Source organism: Mustelus asterias, chromosome 11 (genome assembly GCF_964213995.1).
Source record: "Mustelus asterias chromosome 11, sMusAst1.hap1.1, whole genome shotgun sequence".
NCBI classification, from domain to species: domain Eukaryota; kingdom Metazoa; phylum Chordata; class Chondrichthyes; order Carcharhiniformes; family Triakidae; genus Mustelus; species Mustelus asterias.
In genome coordinates, this window is record NC_135811.1 from 45,949,376 (window position 1) to 45,970,352 (window position 20,977).

The window sequence follows — 20,977 nt, forward strand, 5'->3', positions numbered from 1 at the left end:
CCATTTTGAAAATAGGACAGTGCAGTGTCTGGTTAAGCACAAAACTTAAATAAAGTGCATCAAATAATTATAAACACCCATTTAGCCTGGTACACAGAGCGAACGAAATGCGGTTTTTGACCAAGCTAAAAATTACATTGAGCTAGCTGTTCCAGGCTTCGGGCAACAGGGCACCTCGTTTAAGAGTAGCGCAAATACCATTGTTAAGTTTATTTATTAGTGTCACAAGTGGGCTTATATTAAACACTGCAATGAAGTTAGTGAAAATCCCCTAGTCGCCACACTCCAGCCCCAATTCGGGTACACCAAGGGAGAATTTAGAATGACCAATGCACCTAACCAGCATGTCTTTTGGACTATGGGAGGAAACTGGAGCACCCGTGGGTGGCACAGTGGCAAGCACTGCTGCCTCACAGCACCAGATAATGCATTTTGCTCAAATCAGGGAATCAGGTTCAATTCCAGCCTCTGGTCACTGTCGGTGTGGAGTTTGCACATTCTCCCAGTGTGTGTGGGTTTCCTCCGGGTGCTCCAGTCGGTGCAGGCTTGATGGACTGAATGCCCTGCTTCTGCTTTGGTTTTCTCCCACAGTCCATTGAAGTGTAGGTTAGGTGGATTGGCCATGCTAAATTGCTCCTTAGGGTCAGGGGGATTAGCAGGGGTAAATACATTGGTTTATGGGGATAGGGCCTGGATAGGATTGTTGTCAGTGTAGGCTCGATGGGCTGAATGGCCTCTTTCTGCACTATAGGGATTCTATGAAACCCACGCAGTGATGCTAACCACTGTGCTGCCCATGTTAAACACAACTTCTGCATCCCCTGGTCTTGCTGAAGATGACAAGAATAAAAGTAAAATACCGAGGATGCTGGAATCTGAAACAAAAAACAGAAAATGCTGGAAAATCCCAACAGGTCTGGCAGCATCTGTGGGGAGAGAAGAGAGCCAACGTTTTGAGTTTAGATGACCCCTTGCCAGAGCCAAGAGTAAAGAAAATCAGCAAAGATTCATACAAGGAGGGTGGGGGTGGGTGTGGAATGGGACAAAGGGTAAATGAGGATACAGAAGGCTGAGGCGGTGCTGAAAGTATCCATTAAGTGATCAGAACGTGTTAATGGCAGAACAGAGGTACAGACTGCCTGAGCAATGTGGCAGTCACCCCGAATCAGGGAGCGGGGGCGGCAAGAATGGAGAAGTGGAAAAATGGAGGAGAGAAAGATGAATGATAAAAAAATGAATGAAATGAAACAAAATGAAATAAAATAAATGGAAATGGGGTGAAGGTGGTGGGGAGAGAGTTGATGCTCTGAAGTTGTTGAACTCTGCAGCCTTCTGGACTGAACATAAAGTGTCCAATCGGAAGGTGAGGTGGTGTTCTTCCAGTTTGTGTTAGGGTTCACTCGAACATTGCAAAAGGCATGGACATGGGGACAGGAGAGCAGGGTGGTGTGTTGAAGTAACAAGCGGCAGGAAGGTCTGGGTCCTGCTTGCAGGCGGACTGAAGGTGTTCAGCAAAGCGGTCACCGAGTCTGTGTTTGGTCTCTCCGATGTAGGGTAGACCGCATTGGGAGCGGTGAATGCAATAGACCAGACTGAAGGAGGTGCATGTGAAGCGCTGCTTCAGCTGAAATGGTGTTTGGGGCGGTGAGCAGGGAGGTGGTAAAGGGGCAGGTGTTGCACCTTCTATAATTGCATGGGAGGTGCCGTGGGCAGGGGGTGAGGTTTTTGGTTGGGATGGAGGAGTGGACCAGCTTGTCCGAGAGAGAACAGTTGCTGCGGAATGCTGACAGGAAAGCGGTGACAGGGATCGATCCAAGTCAGCATGGATTCACTAAAAGGAAATCATGCTTGACAAATCTTCTGGAATATTTTGAGGATGCGACCAGCATAGTGGATAAGGGTGAACCAGTGGATGTTGTGTATCTGGACTTTCAAAAGGCTTTTGACAAGGTCCCCACAAGAGATTAGTGAACAAAATTAAAGCTCATGGTATTGGGGGTAATGTATTGACGTGGATAGAGAGCTGGTTGGCAGACAGGAAGCAGAGAGTGGGGAATAAACAGGTCCTTTTCAGAGTGGCAGGCCGTGACTATTGGGGTACCGCAGGGTTCAATGCTGGGACCCCAGCTATTCACAATATACATTAATGATTTGGACAAAGGAATTGAATGCAATATCTCCAAATTTGCAGACAACACTAAGCTGGGAGGGAGCATGTGCTGTGAGGAGGATGCCAAGAGGCTGCAGGGTGACTTGGACAGGATAGCTGAGTGGGCAAATACAATATGATGTGGATAAATGTGAGGTTATCCACTTTGGTGGCAAAAACAGGAAGATCGATCATCTGAATGGTGGCAGTTTAGGAAAAGGGGAAGTAGAATGTAATCTGGGTGTCATGGTGGAACATGGTTGGCATGCAGGTACAGCAGGCAGTGAGGAAAGCTAATGGCACGCTGGCCTTCACAGCAAGAAGATTTGAGTATAGGAGTAGGGATGTCTTGCTGCAGTTATACAGGACCTTGGTGAAGTCACATCTTGAGTATTGTGCACAGTTTTGGTCTCTTTGTCTGAGGAAGGACATTCTTGCCATTGAGCGAGTGCAGCGAAGGTTCACCAGACTGATTCCCGGAATGGCAGGACTGACAAGAGGAAAGACTGGTTTGACTGAGCTTGTACTCACTGGAATTAAGAATAATGAGAGAGGATCTCAAACATAAATTCCTGATGGGATTGGACAGACTAGATGTGGGAAGAATGTTCCCGATGTTGGGGAAGTTCAGAACTAGGGGTTACTGCCTAAGAATAAGGGGCAAGCCATTCAGGATAGAGATGTGCGGGTTAGGTTGATTGGCCATGCTAAAAATTGCCCCTTAGAGCCCTGAGATGCATAGGTTAGAGGGATTAGCAGGTAAATATGTAGGGATATGGGGGTAGGGCCGGGGTGGGATTGTGGTCGGTGCAGACCCGATGGGCTGAATGGCCTCCTTCTGCACTGTAGGGTTCTATGATGATTCTATGAGATGAGGAAGAACTTCTTCACTCAGTTGTGAACCTGTGGAATTATCTACCGTGGAAAGCTGTTGAGGCCCTTTCATTAGATATATTCAAGAGAGCTGGACATGGCCCTGGTGGTTAAAGGGATCAAGGAGTCTGGAGAGAAAGCAGGAGTGGGATACTGAAGGTGCATGATCAGCCATGATCATATTGAATGGTGATGCAGGCTCAAAAAAGGGCCAAATGGCCCACTCCTGCACCTATTTTCTATGTTTCTATGTAATAAAATGCATCACTTAATAGAAATACAATACAGTATCCAATAAAGAATGCACTGGTCAGTAGTGTACTTTTACATTGACCCAGGCTCCATCAAGTGGTAGACATCAGTCACTACAGTTACCAGTTGAAGTCACACAATGACCTGCACTGATCAACTTCTGCCATTCGATATCGCCAAGGACTTGAGTGGGAGCTCAGTACTGAAAGCCAGAAGAAGCAGGGGTGGGTGGGGCCGGGGGCAGCAGAGTGAGCTGGGATCCTTGGGGTGTGGTTGCCCAGGGTAAGGGCTGGAGGTGAGGCCCTGGGGCAGAACAAGAATTGACGAAGACTGACTGAGGGGGAGAGTTGGTTCAGATGAACTGAATAAATAGACTTAAAAAGCTGAGGTGGTAAAAGGAACAGTGGGAAACATTTAAAGAAACAATTCAAAATGTTCAACAAAAACACATTGCATTGCAAACCAAAACTCAGCAAGGAAGACCCATCCATTACTCACTCAGGAAGCCTAGGATCATTAGATTAAAAAGGGGGTTTATAAAGTTGCAAAAAAAAAGTAGCAAGTCTGAGGATCAGGAGTGATTTAGAAACCAAAGGGCCATAAAATGTTGATTTACAAAGAGGGGGGGTGGCGGGGGAGAGAAGAGGAAATGCAGAAACAAGAGTAAACTAGCCAGAAGTATAAGATTGTAAGAGCTGTAACTATAAAAAAAAAGAGACAAAAGTAGCATTGGTTCCTTAGAAGCGGAGACAGGAGAAATGATGGCAGGTGGGGAGTTGGCAGAGGCATTGAACAAGTATTGTGTGTCTGTCTTCACAACAGCAGATAAGAGTTTGATACCAGAAACAAACAGTAACCTGGGACTTCAAAGAATAAAGAAAATAATAATCAGCAGAGATAACATATTGGAGCAATGTAGGAGGATTAAAATGTGTCAAACATCCTGGCCCTGATGGCCTACACCCTGGGTTCGCAGAGAGATAGCTGTGGAGATAGTGGACATGCTGGCAATGATTTTCCAAAATTTGTTAGATTCGGGAACAGACCCATTGGATCGGAAGTTGGCAAATGTCTTTCAAAAAGAGGGAGAAAACAATGAGCTACAGGCCAGTTAGCCCATCTTCAACTATTCTGAAAATGGTGAAACTTATTAAGGAGTCTGAGCAATGTACTTCGGAAAACAACGGTACAATTAGAACAAAGTCAGCATGGTTTTACCAAAGGGAAATCCTGTTCGACAGATGTGAGCGCGCTTTTAGATTATGCAGTTAGTAAGGTGGATAGAAGTACAGAGGCCAGACCAGATAAGGATGACAAATTTCTTTCCCAAAAAGGACATTAGTGAAGCAGATGGGTCTTTTGTTATAACAATGGTATCATGGTCATCATTCAACTTTTTATTCCAAATTTTACCATGTGCCGTGGTGGGATTCGAACGCCGGAGCATTATCCCGGGTCTCTAGATTACTAGTCCAGTGACAATATCACTGTGCTACCGTCCCTAATTGAGGCAGAGAACTTAGTCACCTAGCATGTGCTGAAGTTCTGGAATCTTGCCCAACGATAAGCAAAGTCACATGCCACATATGTACAGTCAAGACAAGGTTTTTTTACTTTGCATAAACAGTGCCCAGTCTCTGCATCTCTTGGTATTGACTCGGTGCAAAAATTAACAAACATTTGCTTACCAATTCAGAAAATACACTGAAGGTTCCTTCTGAAAAACTGTTGAATTTGCTCTCCACAGCAGAAAGGCCAAGCCAAAAGCGGACACGTAACTGAATCGGAATCTTGGAATTTTTGTTCGCGTTTCCCACATACTGGAAGAATAGAAGGGAGATTTAGACTGTCTGAATGTTCTCAGTGAAACCATACACATTCTGAATCACCAACATCTCATACTGCCAATCAACCGTACCAAACTTCAAAATTCCTCTCAGTCGCCGAGACACTCCCAACCTACACCAATCAGGTTTGAAATTTGCTGACAGAACTCCTTAACTTGGGCAAGGGGTGAGAAGATAGGGAACTAGAAAGGAATGTAAAATGGACAGTGTTTCTGCTAACAGGGTTCATTCAGTGACTTTCGCTGGGACGTTTTCTACGCATCAATGTTGGGCAGCTGGATGGACTTGGTGGCAACGTCCCTCACTGGCAGGTAACCTGCAGACATTCCTTATTTAAAGGAGCAATCATTTGGTTCAGCGACTGTCAGACATCTGTGAAATTGGCTCCAGCCCAAGTCACTGGGGGGAAAAAGACATATGGAACTGGGCCCAGCATTAAATCACTCATCTGGAATTTCCATCGAGTTCTCCCAATTTCCAAAGAGAATTTTAGCGAGAGATTGGTGGAAAGTCTGGAAAAAGAGCGTAAATGATCGTTCACGTCATTTTTAACAATGTTTTTACTTCAATCAGGGCAAGGAAGCAAGAGAACTATACAGGAATTCCAATCCATAGCCTTCAAGAGGAAAACTGCAAGGGGAGTATAATTTTGCAAGACCTACACAAATGCAGTTGGACTATTTTGACCTCAATAGTCCAAAGGTGTTTCTTTTAATAGCTCGATCACTCACAAAATGGTGACCGCCACCCCGGACCTGAGTTCTGTCAGCAAATTTCAAACCTGATTGGTGTAGGTTGTGAGTGTCTCGGCGACTGAGAGGAACCATTTAGTATCGCAATGGAAACAGATACAATGTGCTACTCAAGTATCCAACTGTTGAAATTGATCAGGTGCTAACACAAGCAAGTTACTCGAATTCATTTCTTAAAGCCAAATTAACTAGCAGCAGCTAACAAAGTTCAAATACAGCTGTGGAGATTAAACATGTACAGTAAAGGATACAAGAAGAGCAACAGGGTCAAAGCGCAAATAAAACATTGACCTTGGCACTAACACAAGACAAGGACAGTAAGAAGTCTCAACACCAGGTTAAAATCCAACACTATGAAAGCATGAGCTTTCGGAGCACTGCTCCTTCATCAGGTGAGCAAAACCACATGCCACATATACCTCACCTGATGAAGGAGCAGCGCTCCGAAAGCTTGTGCTACCAAATAAACCTGTTGGACTTTAACCTAGTGTTGAGAGACTTCTTACTGTCCCTACCTCAGTCCAACGCCGGCTTCTCCACAACACAAGACAAGGAGAATGTTTTGTGGCTATTATTACAATATGGGTGTATAAAGGACAAGAGGAATATACACAACCCAGTTTGGTGATTTGTAAAAGGCTTTGCAAAACAAAGAATCCAAATAAAAACCATTTTTAAGAATATTAGCTCTCATTAATGCCACATACTCAACTTTACCTTCAAGAATATGGTTTGTGTCTTTCCACAGTACATTCCGCAGGCTTCTTCACTTGTAGTGGAGTAAAGCACTTCATGAGCTGGGATTCGTGCGTATGCAACTCGTTTCTCATCACAGATCATCCAGATGACCACATCAGGCATGCTATTCTGCGGCTGTGTGCACAACAGAGTTTTACCATTCTAACAGGCTCTTTCCCACTAACTGAACCACATATATTACAATTAACAAAGTCAGCAAGTTACGTTCAGGCTTTCCCTGCTGGCATTACAAGATGAACATATTTCACAGATGCTGCGCAAAGGGTCAAATTCAAACCCCAGCCTATGCTGTTGTCAGTTGGGAGCGTGACTAGAGGCTCTACTATTGCCCAGAGTGACTTGTATTAAGGGGAGAACAAAAGCAGCCAAGTCAAAGGCTGTATGGTGGTGCAGTGGTTAGCACTGCTGCCTCACAGTGTCAGAGACTCAGGTTCGATTCCTGGCTTGGATCACTGTCTGTGCAGAGTCTACATGTTCTCCCCGTGCGTGTGGGTTTCCTCCGGGTGCTCCAGTTTCCTCCCACAGTCAGAAAGACGTGTTGGTTAGGTGCTTTGGCCATGCTAAATTTGCCCCGTGTATCCGAACAGGCACCGGAGTGTGGAGACTAGGGGATTTTCACAGTAACTTCATTGCAGTGTTAATGCAAGCCTATTTGTGGCACTAATAAATAAACTTTAAACTTTAGTATTCACATATGGATGCTAGACATAAGGGGCAATATAGTGGCACAGTGATTTGCACTGTTGCCTCACAGCGCCAGGGACCCAGGTTCAACTCCAGCCTTGGATGACTGTATGGAGTTTGCACATTCTCTCCATGTCTGCGCAGGTTTCCTCCGGGTGCCCCAGTTTCCTCCCACAGTCCAAAGATGTGTGGGTTAGGTTGATTGGCCGTGCTAAGTTGCCCCTTAGTGTTAGGGCAGCTGGCAGGGCAAATGCATGGGGTTACAGGGATAGGGCCTGGGTGGGATTGTTGTCAGTGCAGGCTCGAAGGGCCAAATGGCCTCTTTCTGCACTGTGAGGATTCTAAGAATTCAACATGACTATCAGTCAAGAAATGAGCTAGTGTTCTTAAGCTCACACATGGAGTGACTATTTGCCAGGATAGCTAGCTCCCGTGAAACTACATTCAGAAGGAGGGGGAAAAAAGTACTATTTTATTGCATGTACTTTTATGCTTTCCGGCTTCAATCTTGCATACAGGATATATATTTTTAAACAGTATCCAATATATTCACTGCTTTGAATCATGTACAGCTACACTAGATAGAGTACCAATTACACCACAACAGTAGTGAAGCAGATTCAATCCAGAGTCAGGATTTAACTTGGGGTAAATTGGAACAAGACTGCATGGAGGTGGCAGTCCAGTATTCCATTGCTTTACTGCTACTGTTACAATATAAAAATGCAATTATAGGTACAAAACAAATGTACAGCAGAACAAAAAGACTGAAAAGTGCAGAGCAAGATCAGAGTTTGCCCGTCACGTAGTTCTGTTTTCATTGGAACTCGTGAAAAACTGGTGCTCAAAATGGATTTTGAATCTTTTAATTTCTGTTTTCAGGTGTTTCATACTGGAATGGTTTTTTTTAAAAAAGAGAAAAGCATACTCAGGAATCATGTAAAATAAATCTTACAAATCCTATAAAATGTTATAACTCTTTCAAACCCTCTATGATCTCTGATTTATCACTATGCTTATCCAACAGCCAGGACTGGAAATACAGCAATCCTCTCCACATTTTGGCCCCTACCAATCCACCATTTTAACTACCTGACCAGTGGTCGCCATGCCTTTCAGTGTCCTGTCCTCAAAGTCTGGAATTCCCTCCCCAAACCCCGCTCACCTTTTACGATGCTCCTCAAAATCTATTCTTGTCTTACTCTCAATCACCTGCCCTAGTACCTCTTTATACGGCTATGTCAGATTTCATCTGATAATGTTGGTGAAGCACCTTGGAATGTTTAAATATTTTAAAGATGTCATATAAATGCAAGTGCTCACTGAGTATACATAGTCTCATATATATAGATCAAAGTTTCCATCAAATGACTCGATTAAAATGCTTATGCAGATATGAAGATGAAAGAAGAGGCACGATTTTGACCCCTAACCTCTTCAGCCAATGATTTAAGTTGTATTAGCCAGCCCTCAATATCGTCGATGGTGTCTTTTGGATCCTCCGCCTCCAGTCGCATGTGCTTTGCCGACTCCAGAATACCGTCCAGAGTGTTTCTGCGAAGCTTTAGGATTTGCAGGTCGAGTTGAGTGACGTTCGGTTTGCCTTCCAACTTTGGCAGAGGTTGGCTGAAACCAGAGGACAGATTCAAGTGAAGACCTTACAAGCAGGGGTGTTGGGGGTCGCCAATCCCAAAACCAAGTTCAGGACTAGAAATTAATTTTAAAAGTAGCAAGGAGGGAATCAAGAATCACGTGTTCAGGTGAAACACAAGGTAACAATCCAACTTCAATAAAGAGGCCGCCATTGTCACTGGCAGCTGGAGTAAAAAAAATCCATGCGTGTTTCATTACGGGCTAACCAGGCAGCACTTGGACTCGACCATTGGTTGCTTATGAAAGAAACCAACAGCTTTCATGGTATTTTGTTTTCTTATGCCAGCCTAAATCTTGAATATATCTATTTCACAATTTGCCATTAAAAAGGTGCCCAAACACAATATTTGGGTTGCTGCTCCAGTAGCATAGCTGCTGCACGGTTATATCAAATTGCTAAAAAGTGAGGTATATTACTAAAGTTTTTTGCCTTGCACTCATCAGGACAAATGTAAGAATGCCAAATTTCAAAGGATCACAATAATTTGTACTACAGGAGAAAAGGAAAGGGGAGAGGGGTGCTAAATGGTTGTAGGTTGAACCTGGTTGGCTAAGGTGTTGCCAGAGAGAAACAATTGGGGAACTGTAGGCTCCCCAGGTAATTCAATAAAAGGAGGGTAGGTGGCACAGAGGCACTGCTGCCTCACAGCACCAAGGACCCAGGTTCAATTCTGGCCTTGGGTCACTGTGCAGAGTCTGCATGTTCTCCCCGTGTCTGCGTGGGTTTCCTCTCGGTGCTCCGGTTTCCTCCCACAGTCCGAAAGGCATGCTGGTTAGACGCATTGGCCATGCTAAATTCTCCCTCAGTGTACCCGAACAGGTGCCAGAGTGTGGCGACCAGGGGATTTTCACAGTAACTTCATTGCAGTGTTAATGTAAGCCTACTTGTGACACTAATAAAACTTATTCAAGGCTTGTTTGCAGAGAATGGGCACCTGTGCATGAATACATGTCGCTTCCAGCATGTGTAAATGAACCATATAATGATGGACTGACTATTTTAAATTGGCAATTCCGTAGCAACACCATAGCCAGGGTTGATTTACCAATCAACAACCTATTCGCCTGTAGTATAAATTGTGATCATTTGAAATTTGACATTCTTGCCCGTGTCCTGATGAGTGCAAGATGAAAAGCTTTGACACCATTTTAAGCAATTCCAAGTTCTGTACTACTAAGCAACAGCTTATATAGCCAATTGTGCTCGGAACGGAGCAGCAACAGTGGTAAAATATACCTCAAACAGATGCAGGAATATTAAAAAGGTTCTCTATACAGTCAAATTGTATCAGCCTTTCACCAGGAGACTGCTCAGCCACACAAGTATCTTGCACAAGAGAAAAGTTTGCAATTTTTATTGATTTATTCCTTCTGCAGGATGTGGGTGGGCATCGCTGGCACATTGCTGACCAACCCTAATCACCCTTGAACTGACTGGCATGCTAGGCCATTTCAGAGGGCAGTTAAGAGTTAACCACATTGCTGTGGGTCTGGAGTCACATATTGACCAGACCAGGTAAGGATGGCAGAGTTCTCTTCCTAAAGGATATTAGTGAACCTAACTCGATGATAGTTTCATGGTTTTTATACCAAGCTTTCAATTCGAGATTTTTTTAGTCGAATTTAAATTCCATCAGCTGCCATAGTGGGCTGGCTTTTGGATGGTTAGTCCAGTGAAGTTACCACTACACCACTGTCTCTCTTCCCCCCCCCCCCCCCCCCACCCGCCGCCGCCCACCCCGAGGTAAGTTGGGCAAGTGCCTTTTTACCTGCAGTCTTCTATGACTTGCTCAATAATTTTCAACCACCTTTCTGCCAAGCGCTGCTCACTGACTTTGGCCTGAACAGCAGTCTTCAACATGGTCAAACTCTTTTCCTGAAAGAAAGAAACACAATGGAATTTGACTGTTATCCTTCGAGCAAAGCTCCAGTGAAAAGCCAGCTTTAAACATCATTGTTTTATGCTGTTTAGGTTGATGAGCTGCCTCCTGAAGCTGGTTATTCAGTAGCATTTACTGCAAAGATGCCCTTGAAATGATGGGCAGTTTCTAACTGGATCAGTTTTCAAACAACTCTGCATGCAAACACGGAGTTTAAAACTGACTGCAGACGTGAAAAGTGCAGCATTTCACGACATGCTGTGTTTTCACCAGGTCGGCCTGGCACATCAGTGACTATAGGTCTCCTTTACTGCTTTATGCAAAGCCCCCCGAATCATTTCTTTTACCAGCAGCACCTCCTGGCCACCTCCCAACTGCAGAGAGCTTCTCTATGAGAGAGAGCCTTCCCACTGAGACAAGGGCAGCACAATGGTCAGTAATGCTGCCTCTCAATGCCAGGGACCAGAGTTCGGATTCTGGCCTTGGGTGACTGCGTGGAGTTTGCATTCTCTCCCAGTGTCTTCATGGGTTTCCTCCAGGTGCTCCTGCAGGGTAGGTCATGCTACATTGCTCCCAAGTGTCCAAAGATGTGTAGGTGGATTAGCCATGGTAAATGCGTGGGGTTATGGAGATGAGGAGGAGGGGACAGCCTGGTCAAGATGCTCTTTTGGAGAGTTGGTGCAGACTCGATGGGCTGAATGGCCTCCTTCTGCACTGTAGGGATTCTGAGTGGGATGCTCCAGCCGCGCTCACCCCAAAACCAGAGAATCCCACTCGAGGTCAATGGACCTTTGCATGGTCTGCCCCCCCTACGATTCCCGTGGTGGGCAGGACAGGAGAATTCCCCCCTCTATATTTCTTCTATGTGCTCTACAGCTGTAATTGGAGTTGGCTGCTGACTTTGGGCACTGTCAACAATACATTGGATATGGAATACGAATACTACAATGCTGATCAGGTCACCCTCCACTCCAAAGTCCTTTCTTTCTTCAAATAAAACAAAAAGGAGTCACACAAATGTTGCTGGAAGATGGTGCTCATTGCTACAAAGTCACTTTGCTGTGATCTTGAAGGAAATGAACAGTTTAGCCAGTCAAGATTGAAAGGACTGCTACAGAGTGGCGCAGCCTACTGGTGGGAAGAATTGACAGGTTCAGAAACAGAACCAACACACTAGGTGAAAATGAGATAATCTGTTCCTTGAACAGTCATGTCTTTGATTTTTTTCATTTACGCGCAGTTGGAGATAACTTTAGCCACAACAGAAGCCCACCAGGTACTTCTTGCTATTTAATTTCATTAAAAAAAACAATTTAAAAAGGCAGGAAGAGAAGGGTAGAAAGACAATGAGAAATCCTTACCATTCTGTTGATGATTTTTAAAATGACATTTACCACATCCAACCTGTGACTAATATCTTCCCAGTAGGAAGTCAGTGTCACAACAGGCTTGGTGTTGGCCCAGGGTAGAAAATAGTAATGGTTACCTGTTGGAAATAAAAGATCATCACTTAGCAAGTATACTCATCTGTTCTGACCGATATTACATCTTCTAAACTATGTCTTGCTATCTTTATAATCTGGAAAATGGAAGATTCAGCCTTCTGCTGGCTAGTCACTCGAATCCTATCCATCTTGCTGCCCTGACTCCTTCTATATTCTTCCTTACTGAATTCTTTGCTTTTATTTCCAAACCTCCAGATCCACACGATGGCAGCACGTGGCACAGTGGTTAGCACTGCTGCCTCAGTGCCAGGGACCTGGGTTCAATTCTGGCCTGGGGTCACTGTGTGGAGTTTGCACATTCTCACTGTCAGTGTGGGTTTCATCCAGGTGCTCCGGTTTCCTCCCACAGACTAAAGATATGCGGGTTAGGTGGATTGGCCATGCTAAATTGCCCCCAAGTATCAGGGAGATTAGCAGGCTAAATATGTGGGGTTACAGGGATAGGGCCTGGGTGGGATTGTTGGCAGTACAGGTGCAATGGGCTGAATGGCCTCCTTCTGCACTTTAGGGATTCTATGATTCATGCAATTTGACTAAAATCAGGAAATGATACAATTCACAATTGGAAACTTCTTCCTTTAACTCCCATATTTTTCAGTATGGGCCATTTCACATTCCTGTGCATCGGATTACACCGGCCATTTACTCACCACCTTGCTTTTAAAGAATTCATTCATGGGATGTGGGTGTCACTGGCTAGACCAAAATTTATTGCCCTGTCCCCAATTGCCTTTGAGGTTTACTGCAATAAACCAGCCACTGATTTTAGTAGCACTTGCTTTGGAGTCTGAAATTGATTCAAGTCTCACTCCAAGGGCTTGAGCACACAATCTAGCCTGACATTTCAGTGCAGCAATGAGTGAGTGACATCGTGAAAGAGGTTGCCTTTCGCAGATTATAACAAAGGCCCGGTCTCCTGTTCAGTGGGATGGTAAAGATCCATGGTATTATTTCAAGAGCAGAGGGATTTCAGAGTCCTCAATTTCCCTTAAAACATAGCAAAATTCCTTTCGAGATGAATGACTCTGGATATTTTGACTACCATGTTTGCATATAAACTAGTGACGACACTTCAGAAGTAGTTCAGTTTCTTTGAAGTGCTTTTGTACTTGGAGGGTGAGAGACAATTCCATCATGTGGTTGCTGTCAGATACAAGACAGATCACCATAAATTGTTCAATAGTGCCTCATCCAAGTACTTTATTTATCTCTTCATCCTTAGGGGTTGGAGGCTGCTGGCAAGGCCAGCGTTTATTGCCCATCTCCAATTGCCACTGAGGCCAATATGGAGCTTCTTGAACCATTGTAGCCCAGGTCATGAGACACTATCACAATGAAGTCAAGTAGGGAGATCCACAATCTTGATCTAGATGCAATGAAGGAAAAGAGATACATGGCCAAGTTGGGATGGTGTGTGACATGGAGAGGAATCTGGAGCAGATGTTTTTCTATACATCAGCTGTTCTTGTCCTTCTGATCACAGCTTTGGGAGTTGAAGGAGCTTTGGTAACTTGCTGCAGCTCATGCTGTAGACATTGCAGCCGCAGTAATTGAGTGGATGTTTAGACTGATGGATGGGATGCATTATGCAACTCAATGTTCTGCAGATTCAATCTGAAGTTTGGAAGGACATAATCTATTAATGCACAGCCTGGCAAAGTTATTTTCCTTTTGCACACTTCAAATGACCAAATGTACAAAATGAGAGTGTAGCTATTACATGTAATTGACATCAGAAGGACTGATTGATCAGACAATGCAGCTCCGAGTTATGGTTTGCAAGGAACACACATCTTTGTAAAAATATACTTGGAGTGGAATAAGTTGAAGATTTTGCACTGATGTGTTTTGGAATGGACCGAATGGTCTCAACTGCCAAGGATTCACAAAATAGTGACACTCACCATCAAACACTGCTCGGTTGTATTGAGTAGTTGAAGCCAAGGGTCTGCATGTTTTGTCAAACTTGTTGCCATAATTGCCCATGCTGACTTCAAACTGGGCGGCATCTCCAACCTCGCGTTGCATTGTTCCAGCATAAAAGACAGCAGAAAGACTGTACTTACGCCGGCGCTGGTATTTCTGTAACAGAAACATGATAATTGAGATTAACGTCACACAAGACCAAGTACGACTCAATAATTCCCACAAAACATGGAACACAGCATACAATCCCACTTTTTAAAAATGCTCATCCATTCAAAAGGGGATTCTTCAACATGTTTGTCACTGAATAGTACAGCAGTGGGATAAGAACAGGAAGCTTCAACAGTTTCGTAGCAGGTCTAACTCCAGCACTCCTGCAGGATGTTTTTGATTTATGTACCGGGGCGGCATAGTGGTTCATACTGCTGCTTCACAGCACCAGGGACCTGGGTTCAATTCCTTGGGTCACTATCCGTGTGGAGTTTGCACATTCTCCCTGTGTCTGCGTGGGTTTCCTCCAGGTGCTCATATCTCCTTCCAGTCCAAAAGACACATGGTTCAGGTGCATTGGCCATGCCAAATTCTCCCTCAGTGTACCCAAACAGGCGCCGGAGTGTGGTGACTAGGGGATCTTCACAGTAACTTCATTGCTGTGTTAATGTAAATCTACTTGTGACACTAATAAGTAAACTTAAACAAAATTTCCAAGTTGCCATCACGTTAATGAATGATACATTATATGGTGAACCTACACATGCACCCTGTGGTGAACCATCGTTGGTTCCCACTAGATAGTACTGAGCTAGGGTCTGGCCAGTACTACAAGTATGTATATATGTTGCTGTTGGGGTTAGGGATGGGTTGTTCTACTTGTTGCTGTTGGGGTTAGGGTTGGGCTGTTACACCTTGTATTATAGTTATTGTGGTACATCCCAGTCGGGCTCCGCCTCCTGGGAGAGGTATAAAGGTCTCTGCGCTGTCTGGGACCCCTCAGTCTGGGATCGTGTATATAATTAGTAGCTGCATTGTTACAGCAAATAAAAGCCTTTATTTCCTGAGCATCTCAAGCCTCGTGTGTGATAACGCGCATCACACCCTAAAGGGCAAAATCTCTTGCACAAGGCAGGTGAATCTGTGCTGTAAGATGGCCATCACCCTCACTAGTTGTAACACTTATGACAATAAACTAAAGGAAATAAAGTAGGGAATGCATTTGGGAATACAATGGGAAAAGCCAACTTAGAGGGAAAATTTAAAGGTGGGGATAGTGGGAATACACATGACGAGAAAAAGGTACCCCGATATGATTAATGAGTGTTACATTATCCAATGGCAGTCACATGTTTAAGCATGGCTGTAATGAACAGAACACTATGCTGCATGACTGACCTGAACCACTAAAACATCATCATTGGGTATGTCCTCCAGCTTCTTCTCTGGATTACCTTCAAGCTTGGTGATTAGCTCAACCAATATTCGACCACGATACGCACATCCCTCACCCTAAAAGGAGAAACAAATTTCATTGACCTGTTTTTTTTCCTTAATAATTTCCGATTCAAAGTCTGAGCAGTTTGGCAGCTGCAGGCGATTGAACCTTCCGGGATATCACATTTTGATGTCAGCAGTGCTTTAAAAAATTTATTTCATGGACAGAGGGGGTTGGGGTCGCTGACCAGGGCAACATTTCTTGCCCATCCTCAACGACCCTCGAGAAAGTGATGGTAAGCTACCTTCTCGAACTGCTGCAGTCTGTGGTGTAGTTCCACCCGCAGTTCTGGTAGGAAAGAAATTCCAGGATTTTGATCCAGCAATGAAGGAATGGCAATATATTTCCAAGTCAGGATGGTGGGTGACTTGGAGGGGAACTGGGAGGTGGTCACGTTCCTATGCATCTGTTGCCCTTATCCATTTAGGTGGTAGAGGTCATAGGTTTGGAAGATATAATTGAAGGGGCCTTAGCAAGTTGCTGGAAGCTTGCTGAGCATTTGGGGGGGGGGGGGGGGTAAGAGAGAGAGAGAAGATGGAAACGGTGGATGTAGAGATGGAGATGCCGGCATTGGACTGGGGTAAACACAGTAAGAAGTCTAACAACACCAGGTTAAAGTCCAACAGGTTTATTTGGTAGCAAAAGCCACTAGCTTTCGGAACAGGCTGTTCCTTTGTCAGGTGGGTGGGAGTTCTGATCACAAACAGGGCACAAAGACACAAACTCAATTTCCATGAATAATGATTGGAATGAGAGTCTTTACAGCTAATCAAGTCTTAAAGGTACAGACAATGTGTTGTGGGCAGGTTGTGGGGGTTACAGATAGTGTGGCATGAACCCAATATCCCAGTTGAGGCCGTCCTCATGTGTGCCTGGATGTGCAAAATCTCACTAGCTGTCCTGTCTGGAGACAATACACATCTCTTTAACCTGTGCTTAATGCTCCCTCCACTCACATTGTCTGTACCTTTAAGACTTGATTAGCTGTAAAGACTCCCATTCCAATCATTATTCATGTAAATTGAGTTTGTGTCTTTGTGCCCTGTTTGTGATCAGAACTCCCACCCACCTGACGAAGGGACAGCCTGTTCCGAAAGAACATAAGAACATAAGAACATAAGAACATAAGAACATAAGAACATAAGAACATAAGAACATAAGAAATAGGAGCAGGAGTAGGCCATCTAGCCCCTCGAGCCTGCCCCGCCATTCAATAAGATCATGGCTGATCTGACGTGGATCAGTACCACTTACCCGCCTGATCCCCATAACCCTTAATTCCCTTACCGCTCAGGAATCCATCCATCCGCGCTTTAAACATATTCAGCGAGGTAGCCTCCACCACCTCAGTGGGCAGAGAATTCCAGAGATTCACCACCCTCTGGGAGAAGAAGTTCCTCCTCAACTCTGTCTTAAACCGACCCCCCTTTATTTTGAGGCTGTGTCCTCTAGTTTTAACTTCCTTACTAAGTGGAAAGAATCTCTCCGCCTCCACCCTATCCAGCCCCCGCATTATCTTATAAGTCTCCATAAGATCCCCCCTCATCCTTCTAAACTCCAACGAGTACAAACCCAATCTCCTCAGCCTCTCCTCATAATCCAAACCCCTCATCTCCGGTATCAACCTGGTGAACCTTCTCTGCACTCCCTCCAAAGCTAGTGACTTTTGCTACCAAATAAACCTGTTGGACTTTAACCTGGTGTTGTTAGACTTATGTAGAGATGGTCAGGTCTTCGCTGAACTTGTAGCCCTCAGACATGCAACCACAGTTCCCATGGTTCACTGGAAATTATCAGGCCCAGGAAACCCTGCCCGATTTCTCCCGCATGGTCCAGAGTTCTTGAAGTCAATAGTAGCAGCCCTGGTATAGTGAAGGGAGACCAGCTAATCTGACCAAGATTACTCAACTGAACAGTGATCAAGCACTTTTTGCTCTGACTCAGTTATAGATTTCATTTACAAGCTGAGCTAACCGGGCAGCACTTATTCTTGCATTTTGAATCAAAAACACGCTCACTAGAGTATTGGCTGGCATCGGGCAGGACTTCCATCTACCCTTGGAAGGAACTCCCACCCATGAGAGCTGTCAGCCAGATTGACCAATAGCTCTTCAACCCGACCAGGTACAACGCTGCAGTCAGTGGTGGTTCTGACTGAAACACAAGTCCCGGGACCTTTGAAAAGGCAAGCCCAGGGCAGGAGAGTGATAGAGTCGGCCAAGGGTGTTGGAATGTTACTAACCACTATATAAAGCACCATGGGGTTTCGCTGACATGACCCCATTCCTATAGCTATTCAGTTACTAAAGACACAGCCATGGACCATTACACTTGTCTAGCAGGGCCTCTGGTATCAACACAAGCAGCAGCTTTGAGAGACTGCCGGCAGTAAAGACAAGTCACAGATAAGGATGTCCTGAGAAGAGAGATTCATTGTGAAGGCTTCGGGACAGTTGATAAGATACTGGATAAACCTTGGGATGGTCCAGAGCTGTCCAGGAGTTGATCACACAGCCCTATCATGCCCAGTTACTAATTTTATTGGACCTATATGGAATTAACGTAATCAGTAACTGTCACGATTGGATAGTGTCCAGCCGGGATGGACTCAGTAAATCTATATGACTCGATGATGTTAGGTGGAGAAGTGCATGGTCATCCCAGTGACCTGCTCTCTACCAGTTTAAAGGTTGGAACAGACCCAGTGTCGAGTGATCCTTCCAGACTCATTCACACCAATGAGGGAAAGGGAGAAAAGGGGTGCGGGGGAGTGCTGTGGGAGGAGTGCCCCAACTGAGGGGCCACACCACTTCCCTTCCTGTCCGAGATGGAGAAAAAAGGTTTAATGTCACTTTCACACCCTATCCGTACCTGCTCCCGCCAGCCTAAAAATTGAGACCAAGCAGGATAAGGCCTCCCAGTAGGATATTTCATCTGGGTTTTGGTGGGCAGGTTCCCAGGGGAATCCTGCCCATTCAATCCCCATTCTCACCCTTCCCCCACTTCTGAACCCATCGCGAGGGGAGTGTAAAATTCTGCTCTTGTAGTTACATCAGGCAGAGTAGCAACAAAATGACATTTCTGACTAACCTTTCCGTAGTTCAAGTCTTCATGAGGATCAGCAAAGCCAGTGTATTCCCTGGGACTCCCATAGAAGTTCACGTAACAAGGCCCAAAAGCTGGAAGAAATCCTATTTCCTCATCTCCTGTTTCCCCTATCGAAGCACAGAAAGCAATCAACAAAATATACAACACTGGCATCTGCAGAACACACACTCCAAAATGTGGTTAGTAAGCACGTGCGCAGATGCACAAAACGCACTTGCAATTAAGTAAGCTGTTCTATTTCAAGAAGGCCAAGTAAATGCTTCAAGCCTATCATTTGAAACGTAGCAGCATTGCAATACATTAATAAACTCCATTCCCTTCCTCAGCAGCACTGCGCCATGAAGAACGCTCGCTTGCCAGAAGCTGTTACAAACATACATTGCTACTTCCATTCACCAGCTTAAATTGAAGCTTCACTGACTTAGCTTGGCAAGAAATAAAACGATTGCTTCATTCTCTTTTGTTGGATGGGGTTGGGCAGGGAGAGAGTGAAAAAGGAATGTTCAGTTAATTTTATTTAGCACTAGACAGAAGAAGTCTTCCAAGAAGTCTGTAATCAATCTCCTAAATCAGGCAACATTTCTTCCTGCACAACTATGCAAATAAATCGCGCATACAAACGTTATTTGGAGTTAATTGTTCCCCCGTTCCTATCACACCACTGGGTGAGAAGGCAACTTTCCCCTCCCACCCCAGGTGGGCAAAGTGTATGCAAATATGTGAAGTTTCAACTGAAAAAACATGGAGTTACATCAATATCCTTGTGGGAAAACTGATGCTCACTCTTCTCCCTTCAACAGATGATGTATAAAGGTCTGAGGCCTCAAGGGGAAAGATCTGAAGCACAAATATTTGATAGATAAAATTAAAAACCAAAAACGTGCTGCCATGGAACCATCTGACCAGAACCCAAGATATCCCTTTCAAAAATTAACATAAACCCAGTTTAACAGAAAGCATGTAGTCATACGGAACTAGACAAGAACAGTTTTCAAATCAATAGACTTGTACTGCAAGCACACAACTAAAACTACAAAAGCAAAGTACTGCTGATGCTGGAAATTTGAAATAAAATAAGAGGAACCCCATTGGAAATACTCAGACAACGTTTCAGGTCGAGATGACCTTTCAGAAAGATCGCAACCTGAAATGTTATACAGATGCTGCCTGACCTGCTGAGTATTTCCAACAGTCTTGGTTTTCATTTTAGCAAACTACAAGAGTTAGACACAATTCTGCTTCAATTCCTTCAATAAAAAGTTTGAAAGTCCAAATTAAGGGGAAAATGCAAATTGACCTGATATCAGGAAGAGCTTGCACAAGTTGTATTCCAGAGTATTAATAAAGGGTCGCAATCAAGAATCAATGAAATTGTAGCAGTCCTTAATTCAAAGGATTATAAAGCTGATGTTTGCAGTAGCACTTGTTGGCCATACATTAGGCACTGAATGCTGTCTGGAGTGTGTAGTCCAGGAGGGGCAGAAAGTTAACTAGAGGCAAATCCGCCTGGGTCTGCTACCACTGACACTTAAAACCAAGAGAGAAGAGCAAGGATAATTGGCTAAATGGAAGAAATGATGGAAACATACAAATGACAGGAACCCACAAAACTCGGATGAGAGAGAGAGAGACTTGGTGGCAGGGGGTTAAGATTCAGTTTTTTTTTCTGAACTCTACTGGGAGTGAACATTTAATAGTGCTACTTGAACACAGTCTCCAAGTAACTAAGAGTTACTCATAACGATAGAAACATAGCTCAGGCAAACATATGGAATAGAAATTTTAGTACTAGAGGTGGCCAACTGTGCCTGTAAGTGCCAGCTCCATATTAGAACCAAATGTAATTCCATTGTCTTTTTCCACCTTTGCACACAACTTGGGTGTGTGTTCATTAATCAGAATAATCTAGAGCATTGTTCAAATTCCCTTCAATTGCTCAGCCACTGGGTGGCACAATTGTCACAGGGCTGTTTCTTATGCAGATACTAAAAGTGCCATCAGACAAAGCTGCCAAAACTGGGGACTTGCATTCAGCAGAGTTCAAGTTGATGCACCCATTCTCTATTTCACTGCCAAATAAAGCTGGTTTAAAATCGAAAA

General features: G+C 44.4%; 1 protein-coding gene across 1 annotated transcript in view; it reads right to left on the reverse strand.

The window, feature by feature from the left end:
- LOC144500502 (myoferlin-like) overlaps nt 1-20,977 on the reverse strand; it is a 228,154-nt gene that overhangs the window by 126,640 nt on the left and 80,537 nt on the right. Inside the window, exons 18-25 of the mRNA XM_078223532.1 lie at nt 18,860-18,984; nt 15,670-15,783; nt 14,259-14,436; nt 12,211-12,335; nt 10,739-10,845; nt 8,750-8,942; nt 6,591-6,746; nt 4,963-5,094 (exon numbers count right to left, since the gene is read on the reverse strand). Of these exons, the coding sequence (XP_078079658.1) occupies nt 4,963-5,094; nt 6,591-6,746; nt 8,750-8,942; nt 10,739-10,845; nt 12,211-12,335; nt 14,259-14,436; nt 15,670-15,783; nt 18,860-18,984 (1,130 nt within the window). The remainder of the gene's footprint in view (nt 1-4,962; nt 5,095-6,590; nt 6,747-8,749; nt 8,943-10,738; nt 10,846-12,210; nt 12,336-14,258; nt 14,437-15,669; nt 15,784-18,859; nt 18,985-20,977) is intronic.